This window comes from Dromiciops gliroides, chromosome 1 (assembly GCF_019393635.1).
Source record: "Dromiciops gliroides isolate mDroGli1 chromosome 1, mDroGli1.pri, whole genome shotgun sequence".
NCBI lineage: Eukaryota > Metazoa > Chordata > Mammalia > Microbiotheria > Microbiotheriidae > Dromiciops > Dromiciops gliroides.
Genome location: NC_057861.1, coordinates 334561611 through 334586473, shown reverse-complemented (window position 1 = coordinate 334586473; position 24863 = coordinate 334561611). Strand labels below are relative to the sequence as shown.

Here is a 24863-nt window from a genome sequence, read left to right as displayed (position 1 = left end):
GAGACACAGTAATAAATGACATTAGTAATGTACTGTTTGATAAACCCAAAGACTCTAGCCTCTGAGATAGGAATTCAGTATTTGACAAAAACTGCTGGGAAAACTGGAAGATAGTATGGCAGAAATTAGGTATAGACCAACATCTTACACCTTATACTAAAATAAGGTTAGACATAAGAGGTGATATCATAGGCAAATTAGGAGAGGAAGGAATAGTCTACCTTTCAGATCTTTGGAAAGGAGAACAGTTTATGACCAAACAAGAGATAGAGAATATTATGAAATGCAAAATGGATGATTTTGATTACATTAAATTAAAAAGTTTTTGTACAAACAGAAGCAATGCATCCAAAATTAGAAGGGATGCAGAAAGCTGGGAAACAATTTTTATGGCCAGTGCTTCTGATAAAGGTCTCATTTCTAAAATATATAGGGAACTAAATCAAATTCATATGAATCCAAGCCATTCCCCAATTGAGAAATGGTCAAAGGATATGAACAGGCAGTTTTCTGATGAAGAAATCAAAGCTATCTATTGCCATATGAAAAAATGCTCTAAATCACTATTGATTAGAGAGATGCAAATTAAAACAACTCTGAGGTACCACCTGACACCTATCAGATTGGCTAAAATGACAAAAAAGGAAAATAATAAATGTTGGAGAAGCTGTGGGAAAATTGGAACACTAATGCATTGTTGGTGGAGCTGTGAACTGATCCAACCATTCTGGAGAGCAATTTGGAATTATGCCCAAAGGGCTATAAAGCTGTACATACCCTTTGACCCAGCAATACCACTTTTGGGTCTTTTTCCCAAAGAGATCACAAAAAAGGGAAAAGGACCACATGTACATAAAGATTTATAGTTGCTCTTTTTGTGGTGGCAAGGAATTGGAAATTGAGGGGTTGCCCATCAATTGGGGAATGGCTGAACAAGTTGTGGTATATGAATGTAATGGAATTCTATTGTGCTGTAAGAAACAATGAGCAGGAGGAGTTCAGAGAAACCTGGAAGGACTTGCATGAACTGAAGATGAGTGAGATGAGCAGAACCAGAAGAACATTGTACAGAGTATCATCAACATGGTGTGTTAATCTACTGTGATGGACTAGATTCTTCTCACCAATGCAATGGTACAGAAGAGTTCCAGGGGACTCATGATGGAAGGGGATCTCCAAATCCAGGAAAAAAAAGAATTGTGGAGTATAGATGCTGATCGAACCATACTATTTCTTTTGTTTTTGGTGCTGTTGTTTTTCTATTTTGAGGTTTTTCCTCATTGCTCTGATTCTTCTCTTATAACATGACTAATGCAGAAATATGTTTAATGTTGTTTTATATATATATAAAAAACCTATATCAGATTACCTGCTGTCTAGGGGAGGGGGGGAGGGAGGGGAGGGAGGGAGAAAAACCTGAAATTGCAAAGCTTATATAAACAAATGTTGAGAACTATCTTTACTTGTAACTAGAAAAAAATAAAATACTTTTATCAGAAAAAAGATTTATTTGCATGAATTTTTTCATTCTAATGATAAAGACAAGAAGTCCATGAATATATAGTTTGTTAATAGAAATTAATAGAAAATAGACAAATAAAAGGGAGTTTGGAGACTCAGAAGGAGCATTCAGACAGAAGAACCAGGAGAGAATATTGTTATGAAAACCTAGAGAAGAGAATTTAATATCCAGTATTATTGGGTGGTCGTCAGTGTCAAATGGAGTGGATAGGTCAAGAAGGATGGTGGTGAAAAACCAGACCCGTTAGATTTGGCAATTAAGGGATCATTGGTAACTTTGAAGAGATCAATTTCAGTTGAGTGATGAAGTGGGAAGCCAGTTTGTAAAAGGTTGAGGAATTAGGGGCAGCTAGGTGGCTCAGTGAATAGAGCACTGGCCCTGGATTCAGGAGGACCTGAGTTCAAATCCGGCCTCAGACACTTTACACACTCACTAGCTGTGTGACCCTGGGCAAGTCACTTAACCCCAATTGCCTCACTAAAAAAAAAAACAAACAAAAAAAACCCCAATATTGCCGTTACTGTAGACTATGTTCTCTTGGCTCTGCTCATTTCACTCCATTATTTCGTGCAAGTCTATCCATGTTTTTCTAAGATCAAACTCATTTCTTTTTTTCTTTCTTTCTTTCTTTTTTTTTGTGGGGCAGTGAGAGATAAGTGACTTGCCCAGGGTCACACAGCTACTAAGTGTCAAGTGACTTGCCCAGGGTCACACAATTAGTAAGTGTCAAGAGTTTGAGGCTGTATTTGAACTCAGGTCCTCCTGAATCCAGGACTGGTGCTTTATCCACTGTGACACCTAGCTTCCCCAAGCTCATCATTTCTTTTTTTTTTTTTTTTTTTTTTTTTTGGTGAGGTAATTGGAGTTAAGTGATTTGCCCAGGGTCACACAGCTAGTAATTTGTCAAGTATCAGAGGCTGGATTTGAACTCAGGTCCTCCTGACTCCAGGGCTGGTGCTCTACCACTGCGCCACCTAGCTGCTAGCTAGCTCATCATTTCTTATAGCACAGTAGTATTCCATCAAGATCATATATCACAACTTGTTCAGCCATTCCCTAACTGATGGGCAGCTCTACAATTTCCAGTTCTTTGCCACCACAAAGAGAGCTGTTATAAATATTTTGGAACATATAGGTTCTTTTCCTTTTCCCCTAATCATCTTTGGGGGCAATTATGTTCAGATTGCTCTCCAAAATGGTTGGACTAGTTTATAGTAGCACCAATAGTGAATCAATATCCGTTTTTTCCATATCCCCTCCAACATTTGTCATTTATCAAATTACCAAAATTACTAAAAAATTGTTTTGCTGAATTAGAAAATACAATAACAAAATTCATTTGGAAGAACAAAAAGTTAAAGAAACTAATGAAAAAATGTAAAGGAAGGAGGGGATTGTAAACTTTAGTGAAATATCTTTTGTAGAATCTAGCACAGATGTTCAGTTAATTGAATGAATTAAAACAATGCTGATTTTCATTTGTGGCTTCCAGGTACTGTAGAATGAGGCAACCCAAATCTTTCATGTAAAAAGATAAGGAAATCACACAGCTTTTTTCCATCAGAGTGAGCTTCAAATATAACAAGTTAATTGGCCAATATTTCTAAGCTTCCATAGTGAATTTCTAAAACCTATGTCATTCTTTCATAGGTGTGAAAAACTTATAAATTATATGAGCAAATAAAGCTTTATTTAATAAGTAAACCAATTGTTTCCCAAAACACAAAGAGAAGTTGTTTCTTTTTTCATATAACATTTTATTTTACTTTTTTAAATTAACAAACATTTATTCCCTCTCCCACCTTCTCCTCTATATTGAAAAAGAAAAACAAAAACAAAACTCTTGTTAACAAACACACACTCTTATACTTGTTTCCCCTTTTTCCATTTATCTAGTTATCTAATTTTACTTGATAGAAGTAATTTTTTACTTCTTTACTTGAAGAAGTAATTTTACTTGACTAAGAAAAAAGAAGGGAAGCAGCTAGGTGGCGCAGTGGATAGAGCACCGGCCATGGAGTCAGGAGTACCTGAGTTCAAATCAGACCTCAGACACTTAACACTTACTAGCTGTGTGACCCTGGGCAAGTCACTTAACCCCAATTGCCTCAATTAAAAAAAAAGAGAGAGGGGAACTTTTTTCTCTTAGTCAAGTAAAATTACTTCTCTTTCTTCAACTTTTTTTATTTCTTTTAACTTTCTGAAAATTTTTCATATTAGTGCAGCTTAAAACTGCACTAAGACTTTTGAGACACCCTGTATACAATGACTACAATTATATAAGAAGGTAACTGAAATAAAATGAAATGAGCAGTTTAATAATAAATCACATTCACTGCCTCTTAAGAGGTGGAGGACATGGGGGCCACTAGGTGGCGCAGTGGATAGAGCACACTGGCCCTGGAGTCAGGAGGATCTGAGTTCAAATGTAGCCTCAGACACTTGACACTTACTAGCTGTGTGACCTTGGGCAAGTCACTTAACCCTCATTGCACTGCAAGTCCCCCCCCCCCAAAAAAAAAGAGGTGGAGGACTTCAAGAGTGGAAACATTCCCTATCCTGTCAGATATGGTTGCTTTATGTGTTAATTTTTCCTATTTTTCTTTGTTACAATGGAAAGTTTAATAGGGTTATGTGGAAGAATATTGATATTTTAAAATTTTAGAGATGTTTATTGACATTTAAGTCTTAACTGTTATTTCACTTTAAATTATCCCCACCATTGAACCCTCTCTTGTGTAAAAAAAAAGAAAAGAAAAAGGAAAAAAGGAAGGAAGAAAAGAAGGAAGGAAGGAAAGAAAGAAGAAAATTAAAAATCCAAAGACACAGTGACCATGTCTAACCATGTATATATACTATATTCCACATCTATGATTCCTTGACTTGTACTGCGAGGAGGAAAGCACATTTTGTCTTCTGTTTCCTGGACCAAGGATTGTTCATTGTAACTAATCATAATTTGCCCTCTAGTTCTGTTTTCATTCACATTATGGTAGTCATTATGTACTTTGTTTTATTTCCTTAACTATGTATTAGTTCATACTGATCTTCCCATTTTTCTCTAAATTTCTCGTATTTATAGGTTTTTGTTTTTGTTTTTTTAAATAGAGGTATGCTGTAGCCACTTGGGCCAGCTTGTGAGATCTGATTGTTAAATTTTCAATGTGAGTATTTAAACTTCATAAATCAACTAGTGCTATAAATCAGGGCTTCATTTATTGTCTTATTGATTGTCTAGATTTAAGAAAGTGATGAAGAAAATGCTAACAATTCAGATTAAGCTTAAAGGTATGCCATGTGTCCTTTTTTATTCAAAGTCAGTTGTTACACTTACCAGTACATTCTCACAATGATATTCCATTATATCATATGATAGTTTGTTCAGTCATTCTCCATATGATGAGCACCCACATTGTTTCTAGTTTTTTTTTTCCTACCCTAAAGTGTCATTGTGAATATTTTAGAATAGACTTTTTCTTTTTGATTTGTTTGGGGTCATATGAGTACATATGGATGCCATTAGCAGGAATCATTGGTTAGTTAAAGATTATGAATAGTTGGGTGATTTTTCTCCCAAATCCAACTTGTTTCCCCTCCCCCTCCCCAGAATAGCTGAGCCAACTCATAGATCCACCAACATTGATTTAGTGTCTATCTTCCAACAGCATCTCCAACTTTACTTATCGCCAACTTTTAGCATCTCTGCCACCTTAACAAATTATTTTATATTTCTCTTATTACTAATGATTTGGGTAATTTTATTTTTTCCAATTACATGTAAAGATAGTTTTCAACATTCATTTTTGTAAGATTTTGAGGTCTTGATCCAATCATTCTGGAGAGCAATTTGGAACTATACCAAAAGGGCTATAAAACTATGCATACTCTTTGACCCAGAAATACCACTATTAAGTCTTTATCCCAAACAGATCATTAAAAAGGGGACATATTTATAGCTCCTCTTTTTGTGGTGGCAAAGAATTGGAAATTGAGGAGATGTCCATCAATTGGGGAATGGCTAAACAAGTTGTGTATATGAATGTAATGAAATACTATTGTGTTGTAAGAAATGATAAGCAGATGAATTTCAGAAAAACCTGGAAAGATTTGCATGAATTGATGCTGAGTGAAATGAACAGAACCAAGAGAACATTGTACACAGTATCAACAACATTGTGTGATGATCAAGTGTGATAGACTTAGCTCTTCTCAGCAATACAATGATCCAAGATAATTCCAAAGGACTCATGATAGAAAATGCTCCCCACATTCAGAAAAAAGAATTGTGGAATCAGGATGCAGATTGAACCATACTGTTTCTACTTTTTTTTTTCTTTTTTCAGGTTTTTCCCTTTTGTTCTGATCCTTTTTTCACAACATAACTAATGCAGAAATATGTTTAATGTGATAGTACATATATAACCTATATCAGATTGCTTGCTGTCTTGGGGAGCGGGGAGGGAAGGGAGGGGGGAGGGAGAAAAATTTGGAACTAGAAATCTTATAAAAACAAATGTTGAAAACTATCTCTACATGTAACTAGAAAATAATAAAATACTTTTATAATAAAAAGTAAAATTAAATTAAATTTAAAAATAAAAAGAACAATAATAGCAAAAAAAAGATTTTGAGTTTCAAATTTTTCTCCTTCCCTTTCTTTCCTCCCCCCCACCCCAAGACAGCAAATAATCTGATATAGGTTATACAGCACAATCATGTTAAACATATTTCCACATTAGTCATGTTGTGAAAGAAGAATCAGAACAAAAGGGGGGAAAAATCACAGGAAAGAAGAAACAAACAAACAAACCAGCACAAAAAGTGAAAATAGTATGCTTCAATCTGCATTCAGATTCCATAGTTTTTTTTCTGGATATGGAGAGAATTTTCTATCATGAGTCTTTTGGAATTGTCTTGGATCACTGTATTGCTGAGAAGAGCTAAGTCTATTGCAGCTGATCATCATACAATGTTGCTGTTATTGTTTACAATGTTCCCTTGGTTCTTCTCACTTCACTCAGCATCAGTTCATGTAAGTCCAGGTTTTTCTGAAATCTGCCTGCTCATCATTTCTTATAGCACACTAGGATTCCATTACATTCACACACCACAACTTGTTCAGCCATTCCCGGGTTGGTGGGCATCCCCTCAATTTCCAATTCTTTGCCACCACAAAAAGAACTACTAGAAATATTTTTTTTGTTCCTGTGGGTCCTTTTCCCTCTTTAAATATCTCTGGGATATAGACCTAGTAGTGGTATTTCTGCATCAAAGGCTATGCATGGTTTTATAGCCCTTTGGGTATAGTTTCAAATTGCTCTCCAAAATGGTTAAATCAATTCATAACTCCACCAACAATGCATTACTGTTCCAATTTACCCAATCTTCTCCAACATTTATGATTTAGATAATTTTTATATTGTTAATAGTTTGCAAATGTTCCTTTGGAAACTCTTCATAGCCTTTGACTACTTATTTATTGGGAATGTATCTTAGGCTCACATATTTCTATCAATTTCCCATGCATCTTAGATATCTAGTTATTATCAGAGATATGATGCAAAGCTTTCCCCACCACACACTTGACAGTAACTTTTCTTATTCTACCTACAATGTTTTTCTTCCAAATAATAATAATAAATGAAACTATTTTCTCTTTTGTGATAATCTCAATCTTTCATTAACATAACCATAATTGTGAAAGGTTATTTTCTTCTGTTCTCTAATTACTATCAATTAGAGCTACTCACAAATGGGATGGGCTGCTTTGGGGAGCTAGTAAATTCTCTATCAGCAAGAGTTAGAGGGCAGCTAGGTGGTGCAGTGGATAGAGCACCGGCCCTGGAGTCAGGAGTACCTGAGTTCAAATCCGGCATCAGACACTTAGCACACACTTACTAGCTGTGTGACCCTGGGCAAGTCACTTAACCCCAATTGCCTCACTTAAAAAAAAAAGTTAGATTACCACTTCTCAATGAAGTTGGAAAGTCATCTATCTGTATGTTCTTTTAGTATATGGCATAAGACCCTGAAAATTTCTTCTCTGTCCTTTTGTTGGTTCTCCCACTCCAGAATTTATTTTGAGGTGGTGTTTTATGTGAGGTCTTGCCTTACTCCACCATCTTGGCTTCACCCTCCCAATAATTAAATTTATTGCATATGCTTGGGAAAAATAACTCCAAATAATCGCTTTAATTTCTTCATTAGTGATGTAGTCACCCTTTTCATTTTTGAAACCAGTCATTTGGTTTTCTTCTTTTTAAAAATCATATTAATGAATAGTTTATCTATTTTATTAGTTTTTTTCATAAAACCAACTCCTAGTTTTATTTACTAATTCAATGGTTTTCTTACATTCAATTTTATTAATGTCACTTTCAATTTTCAGGATTTCTAATTTTTGTGTTTAATTGGGGATTTCTAATTTGTTCTTTTTCTAGTTTTTAAAATTGCATACCCAGTTCATTAATCTGCTTTCTCTATTTTATTGATGCAGTCATTTCGAGATATACATTTTCCTGATTATTGCTTTTACTGCATCCCATAAGTTTTGATATGTTGTCTTCTTATTATCATTCTCTTTAATAACATTATTTGTTTCTATGACTTGTTTTTAACCCATTCATTCTTTAAAATTAGCTTATTTAATTTTCAATTGTTTTTTATTTTTTAATAGTATTTTTTTTCAATTACATGTAAAGATAGTTATATATATATATACACATACATGTGTGATACACACACACACATATATTTTGGGGGGGGCAGGGAAATGAGGGTTAAATGACTTGCCCAGGGTCACACAACTAGTAAGTGTCAAGTGTCTGCAGCTGGATTTGAACTCAGGCCTTTCCTGAATCTAGAGCTGGTACTTTATCCACTGTACCACCCAGCTGCCCCCCTTCAACATTTATTTTTGCAAGATTTTGAGTTCCAAAGTTTTCTCCCTTCCTCCCTTCCCTCCCCCTCCCAAAGACAGCAACCAATCTGATATAGGCTATATACATAGAATCATGTTAAACATATTTCCATATTAATTATGTTGTGAAATAAGAATCAGAACAAAAGGGAAAAACCACAAGAAAGAAAAAACAAGTGAAAATAGTATGCTTTGATCTTCATTCAGACTCCATAGTTCTTTTTCTGGATGTGGAGAGCATTTTCCATCATGAATCTATTCTCCAACTAATTTTTAATCTTTGTTTCCATGGTCCTTTGTTAAATGTAATTTTTATTGCATTATGATTTTAAAAGCATGCATTTAATGTTTCTGCTTTTCTGCATTTAACTATAAAGGTTTTTATGGCCCAATATATGGTCAATTTTTGTAAAGGTGTCTGTACCACTGAGAAAAAAGTACAGGGCACCAGATGTTTATCTCCAGGTATTTATCATATCCAGATTATCTAAGATTCTATTAATCTTCTTGACTTCTTTCTTCTTCCTTTTCCATTAGATTTTTCTAGGAAGGTTGAACCCCTCCCCCCCCCCCCCATTATAGTTTTGCTCTTTCTACCTAGTTACACTTTCCTTTAAATATTTGAATGCGGGGCAGCTAGGTGGCGCAGTGCATACAGCATCGGCCCTGGAGTCAGGAGTACCTGAGTTCAAATCCCGGCCTCAGATACTTAACACTTACTAGCTGTATGACCCTAGGCATGTCACTTAACCCCAATTGCCTCACTAAAAAAAAAAAAAATTGAATGCTATAGCATTTAGTGCATATGTGTTTAATTTCATAATCTATGGTACCTGTTAACATAATATAGTTTTCCCGCTAATCTTATTTTGTTTTCATAAGAGTTTTAGTTCCAAATTTTTCTCCCTCACTCCCTTCCCTGCCCCTTCCCCAAGACAGTAAGCAATCCAATACAGGCTATATATGTACAATTGCATAAAACATATTTCTGCATTAGTCATGTTGTGAAACCTGACTTTTTAAATTAAATCTATTTTAGCTTTAACTTTGTAGGGAATCATGATTGCTACCCCTGCTTTTTATTTTACATCAGCTGAAGCATAATAAATTCTACTCCATCCTTTTATTCTTACTCTGTGTATATCTCATTAAAAATGTTTCTTATAAACAACATATTTTTGGAGTTTTTTTTAATCCATTTTGCTCTTTTTGACCCATTCTGCTATCCATTTTCATTTCATGGGTGAGTTCATCCCATTCATATTCAAAGTTATAATTACTAATTGTGTATTTTTTTTCTTTCCTATTTTTTCCTTCTCTTTTTCCCCTCTCCTTCCTCAGAAGTCTAATTTATTTTTGATTACTGCCTCCCTAATCTGCACACTCTTCTAAGAATCTCTCCCTTATCCTACCCTCTTTTCCCACCTGTGTTTCTGTAAGTTAAGACTTTTATATTATATATCTTGGGCTGCTAGGTAGTGCTAGAATGCTGGGCCTGGAGTCAGGAAGATTCCTCTACCTGAATTCAAATCTGGCCTCAGACATTTACTAGCTTTGTGATCCTGCAAATCACTTAACCCTGTTTGCCCCTGTTTCTTCATCTGTAAAATGAGTCAAATTAAATGGTATACCACTCCAGAATCTTTGCCAGCTTTTGACCTGGGAGCTTTGAAACTTGACTCTGAGTTTTCATTTTGGGATCTCTTTCAGTGATCAGTAGGTTTTTTTCATTTCATTTTTTTATTATTATTTCTTGATGTCTTGTGAAATCATTAGCTTCCCCTTGCCTGATCCTAATTTTTAAGGATTTTTTTTTTCTTCAGTAAGCTTTTGGATCTCTTTTTCCAACTGGTTGATTTTCATTTCATAATTTTCTTTGTTTTTCTTGCATTATTCTTATTTATTTTCCCAATTTTTTATCAACTTCTCATTAGATTTTGTGTGTGGGGGGGGGTGGGGGGGCAATGGGGGTTAAGTGACTTGCCCAGAGTGACACAGCTAATAAGTGTCAAGTGTCTGAAGCCGGATTTGAACTCAGGTACTCCTGAATCCAGGGCTGGTGCTTTATCCACTGCGCCACCTAGCTGCCCCCTCATTAGATTTTTTAAAAGTTCTTTTTAAGTTCTTCAACAACTTTTTGGGTTTGTGACCATTTTACACTCTTCTTTGAAGTTTTACAAGAAGCTGTTTTGTTTTCTTTTGAGTTTGAAAACTGATCTTCTCTATCAGCATAGTAACTACGATAGGGTTCTTCATCTGCTTTTTACTTATGTTTTTTTCTAAATGGCCTATTTCTTAGCTATTAACTTTATGTTAGAGTTGCTCTACTCCCAGAGTGTGGGGGAATAATGTCTCAGGCTTCACATTTTCCCTTCTATTGTATTCTGAGCTCTATCTGGTGACTTTCAGCCTCTTGGTTCTTCCAATGTTCTATAATTCAAGGCCAGGTGTGGTCACTGCTGCTCTGTCTCACATCTTGGTCTATAAGTGACCTCAACTATCTTCCCCAGGAAGTCCCCAGGACTGCTCCCACAGAGAAATGTTATTGTTCCCTGAGGTTCCTCAGGTAGCTACCTGCCTTTCTTCCCTAGAATGGAAACCAGAGACTTTGCTGTCCTCCAATTACAACCAGCAGGGCTCCTGTCCCTTTGCCACCTCACCCACCATTGTGTGCTTGATCCTCACCCACAGCCATAGCCTGGTCAGTGTACCTGAACCCCAGTCTAGCACCAGCAGGGCCCCCCACAATCTTACCCTGTCTGGCTGCCCTATCTGGCCAGATCACTGCTCTGGAGGTTAGATAATTTCTAACATCCTCCCTAGTTGTCTTACGCTGGATGACTGCATTACCCTGACTTTTAATCGTTTCTGCTATAAAATTTACTTTGAGGCATTAAGTTATTTGTGGATGAATTTGGGAGAGTCAGGCAATTTCCTGCCTTGTTCTGCCACCTTCCCACAATTCCCCCAGTAGTTTTTATTCTTGGGTTGACTGAATAATGGATTGCTATATTTGATTTCTTCTGGATTTTGCTTCACATCTGTTTCATTGACCTACTTTCCTATTATTTAACCCACACCAAAGAGTTTTGTGAATTGATATTTTATAATAGTTTGAGATGCTATGACTCATATTACCTTCATTCCTACTTTATTTCTCTTGAAATTATAGACCTTTTATTTCTCCAAATCAATATTTTATTATTTTGAAGTGTTCTATAAAGTAACTCCTTCATACTTTTGTTGGTATAATACATCTGTAAGTGTATTTAGGTAGTAGGATTATTAGAGACAGCATGGCATAGTGAATAGAGAGCTAACCTTGGAGGCAGGAAGAAATGGGTTCAAATCTTAACTGTGTGACTATGGGCAAGTCACATGGGGCTCACCTGTGCTCCAGGTAACTACCTAAGATTATAAGTTGCCTGATCTGCATGGGTAAAAGGGCTTTCCTCACCTGGGTTCCCCATACCAGTGAAATTATGTCTGATTTAAAAAAAAAAAAGTTATTTTTGTTATCTTCTCATGTCCTAACCATAAACAGTGAACTCTCCTCCAAATATGTCTGTTTTTGTAAAAAATATAGTTGCATTTATGTAAATCTTAGTCTTAGTAGACTGACTTCCAGATGTTTTGTGCATTGTGTAGTTATCATTTTCTTCTAACTTTTGTTAATAATGCTTTAGAGAAATGCTGATGATTTGTGTATTTTGTATCCTACTACTTTATTCAACCTATTAGGAACATAAGATTAGATGAACTTATATTTACAGCTGTATGGGAAACAATTTAAGTGACAAGGTCACATAGATAGTGTCAGAGGCAGAATTTGAATCTAGGTTATTTTCTTCCTTGATTCCCTCAAGGTTTTTGTTTTTTGTTTTGGGCAGGGCAATGAGGGTTAAGTGACTTGCCCAGGGTCACACAGCTAGTTAAGTGTCAAGTGTCTGAGGCTGGATTTGAACTCAGGTCATCCTGAATCCAAGGCCAGTGCTTTATCCACTGTGCCACCTAGCTGCCCCAGGTATGCCATTTTTAAAATCATTTTTTTCTCCCTCCCTCATGACCCACTCCCCATTACTGACAAACAAAACAAAATCCTTATACCTAATAAGCAGAGTTAAACAAAACAAATTTACATTATGGTCATATCCAAAAGCATGTGCCTCATTCTGTATATTTAGTTTATCACTTCTGTCAAGGGTGAGTAGCATTCCTCAATACTGGTGGTTCTTTGGAATCGTAACATCATTGCTTTGATCCAAATTCTTAATTCTTTCAAAATTCTTCATTTTTATAATGTTGCTATTACATTTATAATGTTCCTTTCCCTCTTCATTAGTCCATACAAGTTTTTCTAGGTTTCTCTGACACTGTCTCTTCATGTCTTATAGTACAATAGTATTCTATTACATTCATATGCCATAATTTCCTTAGCCATCAATGAAAGGGCATCCCCTTAGTTTCTAGTTATTTGCTACCAAGGGAAAAAAAGTTAAATCATTTTTGTACATAAAACCTTTTCTTCTTTCTTTGATCTACTTGGGACATAAGCAGGGTAGCATTTTGCTTGGTCAAAGGGTATGTGCAATTTATTAACTGTTTGGACATAGTTCCAGATTGCTTTTCAGAATGCTTGGACTAATGCACAGAAACACAGTTCATCACTGCAGGCACACCACTTTAAAATGTTCCTTATTGGGGCAGCTAAGTGGCACAGTGGATAGAGCACTGGCCCTGGATTCAGGAGGACCTGAGTTCAAATCAGACCTCAGACACTTTACACTTACTAGCTGTGTGGCCCTAGGCAAGTCACTTAACCCCAAATGCCTCACCAAAAAAACAAAAAACAAAAAATAAAATGTTCCTTATCCACAGCATTACTGAGAGTTCTAAAATTGAAGGCAGATCTGAGGTCCACAGCTACTTTAGTGGACTATGAGTAAAAACCTGAGTCTACTTTAGATTTAGTGATGCATTCTCTGGCTTGTTTTCTCAGCAAGGAGAGGTTCTCTCATAACTAAAGCTGCATGTTATAAAACCTTTTTTTTTTTCCTGAAAGGAAGGAGACCTTATGGAAATATGTTTTGCAAGACTACACTTGTATAACCTATATCAAACTACGGGAAGGGAAGGAAAGAGAATTTAGAACTCAAAATTTAAAAAAAAATCAATATTGAGGGGCAGCTAGGTGGCGCAGTGGATAGAGCGCTGGCCCTGGAGTCGGGAGTACCCGAGTTCAAATCCGGCCTCGGACACTTGACACTTACTGGCTGTGTGACCCTGGACAAGTCACTTAACCCCAATTGCCTCACTAAAAAAACAAAACAAAACAAAACAAAAAAAGCAAAGAAACAAAAAACAAAAAACAAATCAATGTTGAAAATTGTCTTTACATGTAATTGGGGAAAAAAGAAAATATTATTAGAAAGAAAGGGGACTTGAGGAAAATCAGGGACAATATTCCTATTTCTAAAGAGCATCCAAGTGTTTAGGTTAATGCTAATCACTGAATGAAGATCAACAAAGAGGTCGGCTGTTTGGAGTTTGGCAGCTTCAGGTCTCTTGGCCTTTTTGGTGCACATTCCACGAGCAGGGCTCCTAGTTCCCCCTGCCTCCCTATCACCTTAGCAGAAATAATATTTAAGCTTTCCTTCTAAGAAGCAAATCTCGGATAAGAAATGAGGCTTAGCAGTTTGGTTGTGGTCATAGTTTTACTGGATGAATGTTAATTCCATTAAAAGTTTTTCTCATTAGGGAGGCAAGTCTATTTTATTTCTGATCTTCCATGGGATCAAGTCTAGCCAAAGCCAAACACAGTTTTTCTATGGAAAAAACTGAAGCTGCTTACTTCTAACTTTCTGGTTTGCAGCATGAGGAAAATAAATTATTCTTAAACTCTTTTCACAGAAGGCTGTGGAGGCTCATGTAGTCTTTTTGTACTTACTCAGAGAAGCAGTGCAGCACACAGAAACACTGCAGATCTGGATTTACACCGTGACTGACGTTTGCTATTTATGAATACAAGTCTTTTAAACTAAGCTTCATCAGTGATTCTGAGGTCTTGCCTCATTCCCATCAGATTGGGAAAACAATTGTTGGAGTGGTTTGGGGAAAATATGTACACTAATGCACAGCTGAAGCTGTCGGCTGGTCAAGTCATTGTGTTGTGCCATGCTCAAAAAGTCACTAAACTGTATAAAGCCTTTGACCTAACAACACTATTATTAGGTTTATGCTCCAAAGAGAACAAAAAAATATTTATACTCTGAAAATGAAAAGGGTGCTCATTAATTGGAAAATGGATAAACAAATTATACTGTGAACAAAATATACTATTATTATTATTATTAATGTACCTTAATGACAAAAGGAATCATTTTAGAGAAACCTGGGAATAATAACAGCTAACATTTGGGACAGCTCGGTGGCAAGCTGGGAGTCAGGGAGACTCATCTTCCTGAGTTCAAATCTGGCCTCAGACCCTTACTAGCTGTATGATCCTGGGCAAGTCACTTAACCTTGTTTGCCTCAGTTTTCTCACTTGTAAAATGAGCTGGAGAAGGAAATGACAAACCACTCCAGTATCTTTGCCAAGAAAACCTGAAATGGGGTCACAGAGAGTCAGACATGGCTGAAAACAACTCAACAAAAACATTTAACATTTTAAAGTTTGCAGAGCAGCTTACACTGACCTCTAAGAAGGGGTCTATTACATACATAAGGTAAAGCACCCCTGCCCTAAATATAATAGAACAAATTCTTTAAGTGGTGAGGGACAAACCCTCTTTAAATCCAGATAAAAAATTTAATGAAAATTTAGCTGAATAGGTTGAATTTCAAAGGGAACTGAAGGAGCATCCACAGTCTTGCTGATAAAGAAGCCAAAATTTGGCAAAGGGGTGTTAGTATTTCATATGAATTTGTAGAAAGTCAGCCAGGACAGTGTCTTGAAATATATGCATTTATACATTTTCCATTCGCACCTTATAAAAATTACACAGATGACAAGAAACGGATATAAAAAATTTATTTAAAGAACAAACTTCTCAGGGCATGCCACAGAGTCACAACTAAAGTACCATAAAATAATAATGTCCAAAATGTTGACCTTGAAGCTTTTCAAGATCATGAAGTGCCTTCTTAATTAGCAAAGAAAGATCAAATTGTGTTCAACAGTTTCCAGGACTTAGTTCTCATAGTTGTAATTACAAGTAACTGTATTCTAATCCTTTGACAATGAGCAGTGTTGGTATAGGCATGTAGGGCAAGTCACAAGTAATCAGAACATCCTATATCCTATCTGCAGAAGCAAGAGTTTCCTATCTAAGCCTGGTATACCACACTATGGTTTATGGCTTAAGGGTTTCCAGTCAACTTCAAAGCCTTCACTTTTTCTTTCCTCATCTGTTAAATAGCCAGTGACTTTTCTGTAATTATATAGTACTCCCAGACTATCACTCTTGCTTCATAGGTCCTTTTACTTTTCCAAATTCAAACTCTACATCTCCTTATCTTGACTTGGAGTACAGATCTTCCATCTCCCCCGGAGAGCAGATCTTAGGATACTGAGGATGCCACCATCCCTGATGACAGAACTTCAGAGGTTTAAAATCGGATATGAGTAAAACTATGTTAGAAAATAATTCTTGAAGGAATCAGAGAAAACGGTTTTGTTTTGTTTTTTAAAAAGTGAACTACATATAGAACATGCCATGCCATACCACATCACCTGTCCATACAGCAAAGCTGTAAATGATGGTGAACTTTAACATCATAGCTATATTCCCAGAACAGAATAACTTAAACCTCATTAAAACGTACCTTGTTACTTCAGTAGCCAATTTTATAGTCATAACCAACCAAGAGCAACACTTAATACAAAATGTCAAGTACTACTAAGTATAAACTCTATGAAGCACATAAAAAAAGAAAACAAAACAACAAATCCCGGCTCCCATATGGCCTATATCTGAAATACAGCAACAAATAAGTAGAAAAGATTTATTCTAACATTAATGACCCACTTTAAAAATTTATACTGAATACAATTTTATGTTCAAACACAGAAATAAGTAACATAATACCAAAACCTAGTAGTATCCCAGCATTCTGTAACAGAAAATATCCCCAGCGGCTGCATCCATGGTCACTAGCATCATTATGAAGCATCTCAGGCACCTTAAAAAAAAAAAGAAAAAAATCATTGCAATGTTAAAATTTCCAGGCCACAGATATCAATTCTGAACCATTTACCATAGATTATGCCAATTTAAATGTTAATAACACAACAGTATTTCCTAAGTGATTTATATAAAGTTTAAGCAAACCTGTACATCCTAAAGACTGTAGTATCTCATTGAAACATAACTAATTGTGCAGATTTAGAACTATCATGAATCGAACCATTCTTTCCTAAGCAACATATAATAAAAAGCCTGATTAAAAAATTAACCTATGACATTGGCATCAGTCTTATTCTCTAATACTTAATTTCTTTTCATGTAATAAACATTTTTATTTATAGTTTTGGGTTCCAATTTTTATCCTTCTTTCTTTCCCTCCTGTGGCTAGCAGATATGGGTTACACATGCATGATTATGTAGAACATTACCTTATTTGTCACTGTGTACAAGAAAACTTGAGTAAAAGAACAAAAAATGAAAAAAAGTGGAAAATAGCATGCTTCAGTCTGTTCCATCAATATCAATTCTTTCTTTGGAGGTAGACAGCATGTTTCATCACTAGGCCTTTGGGATTGCCCTGGATCACTGCATTGTTGAGAATAGTCAAGTCTTTCACAGTTCTTCATAAAACAATATTGCTGTCTCTGTGCACAAAGTTCTCTTGGTTCTGCTCACTTCACTATACATCATTAATACTTTAAGTATCAATTAATTTCAGTGTATTTCCTGGCTCTGCCACTACTTGTATGAACTTGAGGAGTTAACACCTTCCCTGGCCTCAGCTTATTCATCTGTTAAAACAAGCACACTGAACTAGATTATCTCTAAGGTTTCTTGCAGTTCTAATAAATTTATGAAAAATCATATTTGTATGTATTGAGGTTATGATAATTTTCTTGTTTGGGCTTATTGAAATAATACTACATAAAGTAAGATTGATGCTTAAAATTAAAAGTTAATAAGTATAAACAGAACAAAAAGACTTGATTCTATGGATTTAAGGTCAAAATGAGGATTGTATAACTGAATTCACAGAAGTACAATTTCCAAATCAAAGGTGCCACCAAACTCTATACTGGTAAGATCTGTGCTGGAGCATTATACCCAATTTTGGGTGACATCTGACAAAGGCCATTGAGAAGTTGGAAAGAGTCTAGAGATGGGTGACTTGAATGTTGTGTGTATTCGAAACTGTCACAAGTATTGATTGAGAGAAATGGAGATGTTTAGCCACAAGAAGACATGACTTGGGTTTGGGGAGGAGACACATGACAGCATCTTCAAATATCTGAAGGACTCTCTTAAGAGATCAGACTTGTTTTACTTGACCCCAGGGGACAGAACTGGTAACAATGTGAAGAATTTCAAAGGAAGTCTATATTGATTTAATGTAAGAAAGAACAACAAAAGAGGAGGCAGTGTACTATACTGAGTAGAATGCTTTAATATAATAATGATAATAATAACAATAACATTTACATAGACCTTACTCCGTGCCAGACAGTATGCTAAGTGCTTTACAATTATTATCTCATTTGTTCCAATAGAGTCAGAAGATCCAGGTTCAAATACCTAATCTAAACAGCTGTGTGACTGTGGGCAGTTATTTTCACTTCTCTGAAAAAAGAGAATGCTAGATTAAATTAATCTTAAAGTCCTTTCTTATCTAGTTCTAAAATTCTAAGACTCTACCCAGATACTTAACAGGGTTATACTGAAAGGATCAAATGAGAATGCACATAAAATACTTTGTAAAGCACTATATAAACATCAGCAAATACAGCATTTTATTAGATATCTGATCAAAAAGGGCAGGGGTTGTTTTATGAAGGCATAAAGGCTAAATAACAGTCTCTCACTGACACTGTAGAAGGAATTAATAACTTGGGTGACCTGGTATCATAGCCAAAGGGCTAGACTCGAAAAGTCAGTAAGAACTTGGTACAAAACCTACCTCAGACACTTAGTAGCTATGGGACAATGGTCAAGTCATTTAATGTGCCTAGGCCTCAATGTCCTCAACTGTAAAACAAGGGGATGGAACTTCCTGACCCCTAATGTCTCTTTCACCTCTAAATCTATGATCCTTCAAACTTTAGGAGTTCAAGGAACAATCTAAGGGTTCAAAAGATAAGAAATTCAAGGATTCAGTGAAAGGGCTGGTTCATGGATTTTTTTTTTTTTAGTGAGGCAATTGGGGTTAAGTGACTTGCCCAGGGTCACAAAGCTAGTAAGTGTTAAGTGTCTGAGGCCAGATTTGAATTCAGGTACTCCTGACTCCAGGGCCAGTGCTCTATCCACTGCGCCACCTAGCTGCCCCCTAGGTTCATGGATTTTAAAAAAGGTTTATCCTGCTTAAAATAAGGATGCTTGAGATGTTACAAATGCTGATGAAATGGCAGCTTAAGAAAGCAAGTTTTTCCATGGTTTAATAGCACAACCTCTAAAATTTATTATTACTTTGGACAATTTTATAATTCTAGTATATAGAAGAACTGAGTTATCAAAAGATCTGAATGAAAAGATGGGCTGAAGTTAGCATAATTAAATAAGAAAAAAGGTCAAACAATCTTGGACTTGGATTTTCTTTTTTTAAAAATCAACTGTGTAAGTATAGGCTCCATTAGAGACAGGGTTAGAATAACTCATGTAAAAGAAGACCTAGATCCTAATAGAGTACAAGTTCAATATGAATCAGTAGTGTTAGGCAGGAACCAAAAAAACCCCAAAAAGCTAATGTGGACTTGGGCTATACTAACAGAAGTAGAGTGACAGAGTGAGGAAGATCACTCACTGTACCTTGACCTAGTCAAACTACACCCAGAAGTACTGTGAACAGTTTGGGTACCATATTTACAGAGGAACATTAAATGAGCATGTGTTCAGAGAAAGTCTGCAATAAGAAAACAAAGAAACAAATCAAGTTTAACCTGAGTAGGGAAAATTTAGGGGACCAGAAGAGAAACCTTCAAGTATCTAAAGGACTATCATATGTAAGAAATGAGTATTGCTCCATGAGGCCCTGAGAGTCAGATTGGAATGGAAATAATATGGAGGAAGAGTTCAGCTCAACACAAGGAAAACATTTCCTAACAATCAGAGCTGTCTGAAAGAGGACTAGGTTGTTGTCTTGTGGAAGAGTGATTTCTGTCACTGGAAACCCTTAAGCAAAAGCTGGATGCTGGCTCTGTTATAACATAAGAAGAATTATGTTTTGGGTAGAGATTGGACTAGAGATCTGCTGAGGTCACTTCTGAATCTAATGGGAAAAAGAACCAGTTTTAAAAATTCATGGCTTTAAGTTTCCTCAAGGATATTTTTGAAAATCTTATCCTTTGGCTTACTTTAGTCAAAAAGGAAAAAATTAAGATCAGAGCTCTGCAGAACTCACTACAATATCATAATGACATGTCAGTAACCCCTTGTTTTCTCAGCTCTTAAATTTTGTTGTGTTGGTTTAGTTATTTTTCAGTCATGTCTGACTGTTCATGACCCCATTTGGGGTTTACTTGGCAAAGATATTGGATAATGGTTTGCCATTTCCTTCTCTAGCTCATTTTACAGATGAGGAAACGGAGGCAAACAAGGTAAAGTGACTTGCCTAGGGTCACACAACTACTAAGTGTCTGAGGCCAAATTTCAACTCAGGTCTTTCTGACTCCAAGCCAGGCATTCTATCCACTGTACCACTGAGCTGACCAAGAACTCAAGTAGCATAATATAATTTTAATGTGTTTAGTTATTTTGTCATATCAATTTCTTTGTATACATTTTTAAAAAGTCTTACACTGTGAGAATGTCCAAGGTGGTTTTAAGATTCCAGAAACAAAATGATTCTTTTCTGTACTTAAGGGTGAGTATTTGTAACCTTAAGGAAAATATTCTTCCCTTTGAAGATCAAGATTAAGGATACTTTACACTCCATTGTTTCCTACATTGACACTAGCTAGGCCACTGACATTTTCAGACTAAATCAGAAACTTCTTTCCTCTTTAGCTAAGACTAAATAAGATTTGGGAAATGAAAACTTCACACTAAACTTCTTAAATAGTCCCAGCAATAATATAATAAAAATGACAATTCTACCTAAATTAATTTACTTATTCAGTGCCATACCAACCAGACTACCTAAAAATTATTTTATAGAGCTAGAAAAATAATAACAAAATTCATCTGGAAAAACAAAAGGTCAAGAATATCAAGGGAAATAATGAAAAAACTGCACAGGAAGGTGGGCTAGCTGTACCAAATCTGAAGCTTTACTATAAAGCGGCAGTCATCAAAACTATTTGGTACTGGCTAAGAAATAGAGTGGAGGATCAATGGAATAGGCTAGGCACAGGAGACAACAGTAGTAAATGACTTTAGTAATGTACTGTTTGATAAACCCAAAGACTCCAGCTTCTGGGATAGGAACTCAGTATTTGACAAAAACTGCTGGGAAAACTGGAAGATAGTATGGCAGAAATTAGGCATAGACCAACATCTTACACCTTAAACTAAAAAAAGGTCAAAATGGGTACATGATTTAGACATAAAAGGTGATACCATAGGTAAATTAAGAGAGGAAGGAATAATTTATCTTTCAGATTTTTGGAAAGGAGAACAGTTTATGACCAAACAAGAGATAAATAATATTATAAAATTCAAAATGGATGATTTTGATTACTTTAAATTTAAAAGTTTGTAAATTTTAGCCCCTTACAAGATTTAGTACAAACAGAAGCAATGCATCCAAAATTAGAAGGGATGGGGGCAGCTAGGTGGTGCAGTGGATAAAGCACTGGCCCTGGATTCAGGAGTACCTGAGTTCAAATCCGGCCTCAGACACTTTACACTTACTGGCTGTTTGACCCTGGGCAAGTCACTTAACCCCCACTGCCCCACCAAAAAAAAAAAAAAAAAAATAGAAGGGATGCAGAAAGCTGGGAAACAATTTTTATGGCCAGTGCTTCTGATAAAGGCCTCATTTCTTTTTTTTTTGCTTTTTTTTTTTTTAGTGAGGCAATTGGGTTTAAGTGACTTGCCCAGAGTCACACAGCTAGTAAGTGTCAAGTGTCTGAGGCCAGATTTGAACTCAGGTACTCTTGAATCCAAGGCCGGTACTCTATCCACTGCACCACCTAGCTGCCCCAAAGCCTCATTTCTAAAATATATTGGGAACTAAATCAAATTTATATGAATCCAAGTCATTCTCCAATTGAAAAATGGTCAAAGGATATGAACAGGCAGTTTTCTGATGAAGAAATCAAAGCTATCTATTGCCATATGAAAAAATGCTCTAAATCACTATTGATTAGAGAAATGCAAATTAAAACAACTCTGAGGTACCACTTGACACCTATCAGGTTAGCTAAAATGACAAAAAAGGAAAAAAATATTGGAGAAGCTGTGGAAAAATTAGAACACTAATGCATTGTTGGTGGAGCTGTGAACTGATCCAACCATTCTGGAGAGCAATTTGGAACTATGCCCAAAGGGCTATAAAGCTGTACATACCCTTTGACCCAGCAATACCACTTTTGGGTCTTTTCTCCAAAGAGATCATAAAAAAGGGAAAAGGACCCACATGTACAAAAATATTTATAGCTGCTCTTTTTGTGGTGGCAAAGAATTGGAAATTGAGGGGATGTCCATCAATTGGGGAATGGCTAAACAAATTGTGTATATGAATGTAATGGAATTCTATTCTGCTGTAAGAAACGTTGAGCAGGTGGATTTCAGAGAAACCTGGAAGGACTTGCATGAATTGATGATGAGTGAGATGAACAGAACCAGGAGAACATTGTACACAGTATCATCAACATTGTGTGTTGATCAACTGTGATAGACTTGATTCTTCTCAGCAATACAATGGTCCAAGATAGTTCCAAAGGACTCATGATGGAAAATGCTCTCCAAATCCAGGAAAAAAAAAAAAGAACTGTGGAATTTGGATACAGATTGAACCACACTATTTCTTTTGTTTTTGGTGCTGTTGTTTTTCTTTTTTGAGGTTTTTTCTTTTTGCTCTGATTCTTTTCATATAACATGACTAATGAAGAAATGTGTTTAATGTTATTGTACATATATAACCTATATCAGATTACTTGCTGTCTTGGGGAGGGGGGGAAGGAGGGAAAAAAATTTGAAACTAGAAATCTTATAAAAACAAATGTTGAAAACTATCTCTACATGTAACTGGAAAATAAAATACTTTCATAATTAAAAAAAAAATAGTCCCAGAAATTATTATATGGGTTTTGTTCAAGAAACTTATGTTCATTTATTAATTAGCAATGCCCTTTAAGTGTTCTGAAGCAAAGAGAGCTTATCACCAACACAGCCAAGTATTTTATTTGCCTACTACTTTGAGTATTGATTTAACTGTCATGTTTTCCCCAAATAACAGCAAATAACAAAGAAGTGACTGGGGCAGTTAGATGGCACAGTGGATAGAGCACCGGCCCTGGAGTCAGGAGTACCTGAGTTCAAATCCGGCCTCAGACACTTAACACTTACTAGCTGTGTGACCCTGGGCAAGTCACTTAACCCCAAATGCCTCACTAAAAACAAAAAAAACCCCCAAAAAAACCAAAGAGGTGACTGAACATTCTACTCAGCTTAAGTTAGCTGGGTGGGTGGCCAATGCCTGAAAAAGAAGGTCAGATTGTAACACTGTCACATGTGTTAGAAAGATGATGACTGGCACCAGGGATCAAGTCTACAGAAAAGCACACACTGCACACGTTCCCCAGGACAAACCTGACAAGTTTTATCACTGCTACATTCTATATAAAAATCTTTTTCAAAGCTAATCTCTTGTTTATTATTTTTTGTATTTGGTTATGCTTGGAGAATGTTTAATTACATAAAAACTTACCATATCGACCAGAGCGACATACATGAACAAGCCAGCAGTAAGTGCAAATATCCACATAGAAACATTTTCAGCATAATGACCAATAAAAATTCCGGTTGCCATTCCAAGATAAGCCAGCATGGCTGACAAGGCATTATAAAGAACAGCTTGTTTAACGGTCATGCCAGCTTTTAATAGAACCGCAAAATCACCTGTGTGAGAAACAAAAACCAGCCTTTATGTTTCCTTCATTATTGTTAACAAAATGAAAAGCTAACTGTATGAAGATGTGTGCCCAAAAAGGAAATCTTAGATTTTAAAGAGAAATAAACTACCAAGTTCACTACATTCCAACAAAACTAAGTTATTCAGACAAAAATAAATTAGACAAAATTAAAGCTTTCACAACAAAAGGACAAGACCTTTATATTTTGGGATTTTAAAATTCTTTAATTTTAAAAAACCAAGTTTTTCACTCCTTTAAGATTCATCAAATGATTATTTTTTGCAACTGGGCAATTAAAAAAAAAAGAACATAGAAGGAAAAAAACCCTCCAAGTTATCTCACTAATGAGTATTTGCCTGGGTCTGTCTGGCATCCTGCTATCAAATTAGTCAAGGTACTAACATTTATTTAGTGCTTTTATATTTGCAAAGTACTTGAGAAACATTCACATTTAACATTATTCCCATTTTACAGATAAAGAAATTGAGACTCAAAGAAATTAACTAACTTGCTGATGGTAACCCAGACAAGATAGGAACCTCTATCTTCCTGATCCAATCAAATATTTATCTTAGCACTTACCGTAATGCCTCAAACTATGGAAAAAGACAACATACTTGAAACAGACATAAACAGGAGATAGAATTGAATGGAGTCAGGATGTGTTTTGGAGAGAAATGGGAAACTAAGTTCAATAGGTAAAGTGGAAGTGATTATGAAATCTTCAAAAAACAGGCAAAAGTTTTTAGATCTGGCACAAGACAATAGAGAGCCCATTGTAATACATTTTGAACATAAAAGATACGAATAGCCCTATTTGAACTTTAGAGAAAAAGAATAGTCAGAGAGCCTCTCTAAGAGGCTTCTACAATAATATAAGGGTTTGGTCCAGGAATGGTAATATAAAAGGAAGTAGAAATAAAGCACTTACATCATGTAGTGTTTTTCAATATAAAAGGGAAAGGAAGAAAGAGAATAAGTTTCTAACCTAAATAAAAGTGGAATGACCTTAAACTAAATTATAAAGCAAAAATCATAGAAAGCATTTTGGCAGAAATTATGTTTAAACAAACAACTTCTACCTCACACCACAATAAATTATGAAAGTATGTGACATATATGAAAATGGATACCTTGATTTGCTTGAGCCCCACATTATCCAGGTAGCC

The 24863-nt window shown here is 35.7% G+C and overlaps 1 protein-coding gene across 2 annotated transcripts in view; it reads right to left on the bottom strand.

Annotated features, from left to right (window-relative positions):
• Positions 1 to 15457: 15457 nt before the first annotated feature.
• Positions 15458 to 24863, bottom strand: part of SLC39A6 (solute carrier family 39 member 6) — a 38274-nt gene continuing 28868 nt past the window's right edge. For both annotated transcript variants that reach the window (XM_043977948.1, XM_043977949.1), the window contains exons 9-10: positions 23490 to 23680; positions 15458 to 16622 (exon numbers count right to left, since the gene is read on the bottom strand). In XM_043977948.1, coding sequence (XP_043833883.1) covers positions 16470 to 16622; positions 23490 to 23680 — 344 coding nt within the window. In that variant the 3' untranslated portion in view covers positions 15458 to 16469. The remainder of the gene's footprint in view (positions 16623 to 23489; positions 23681 to 24863) is intronic.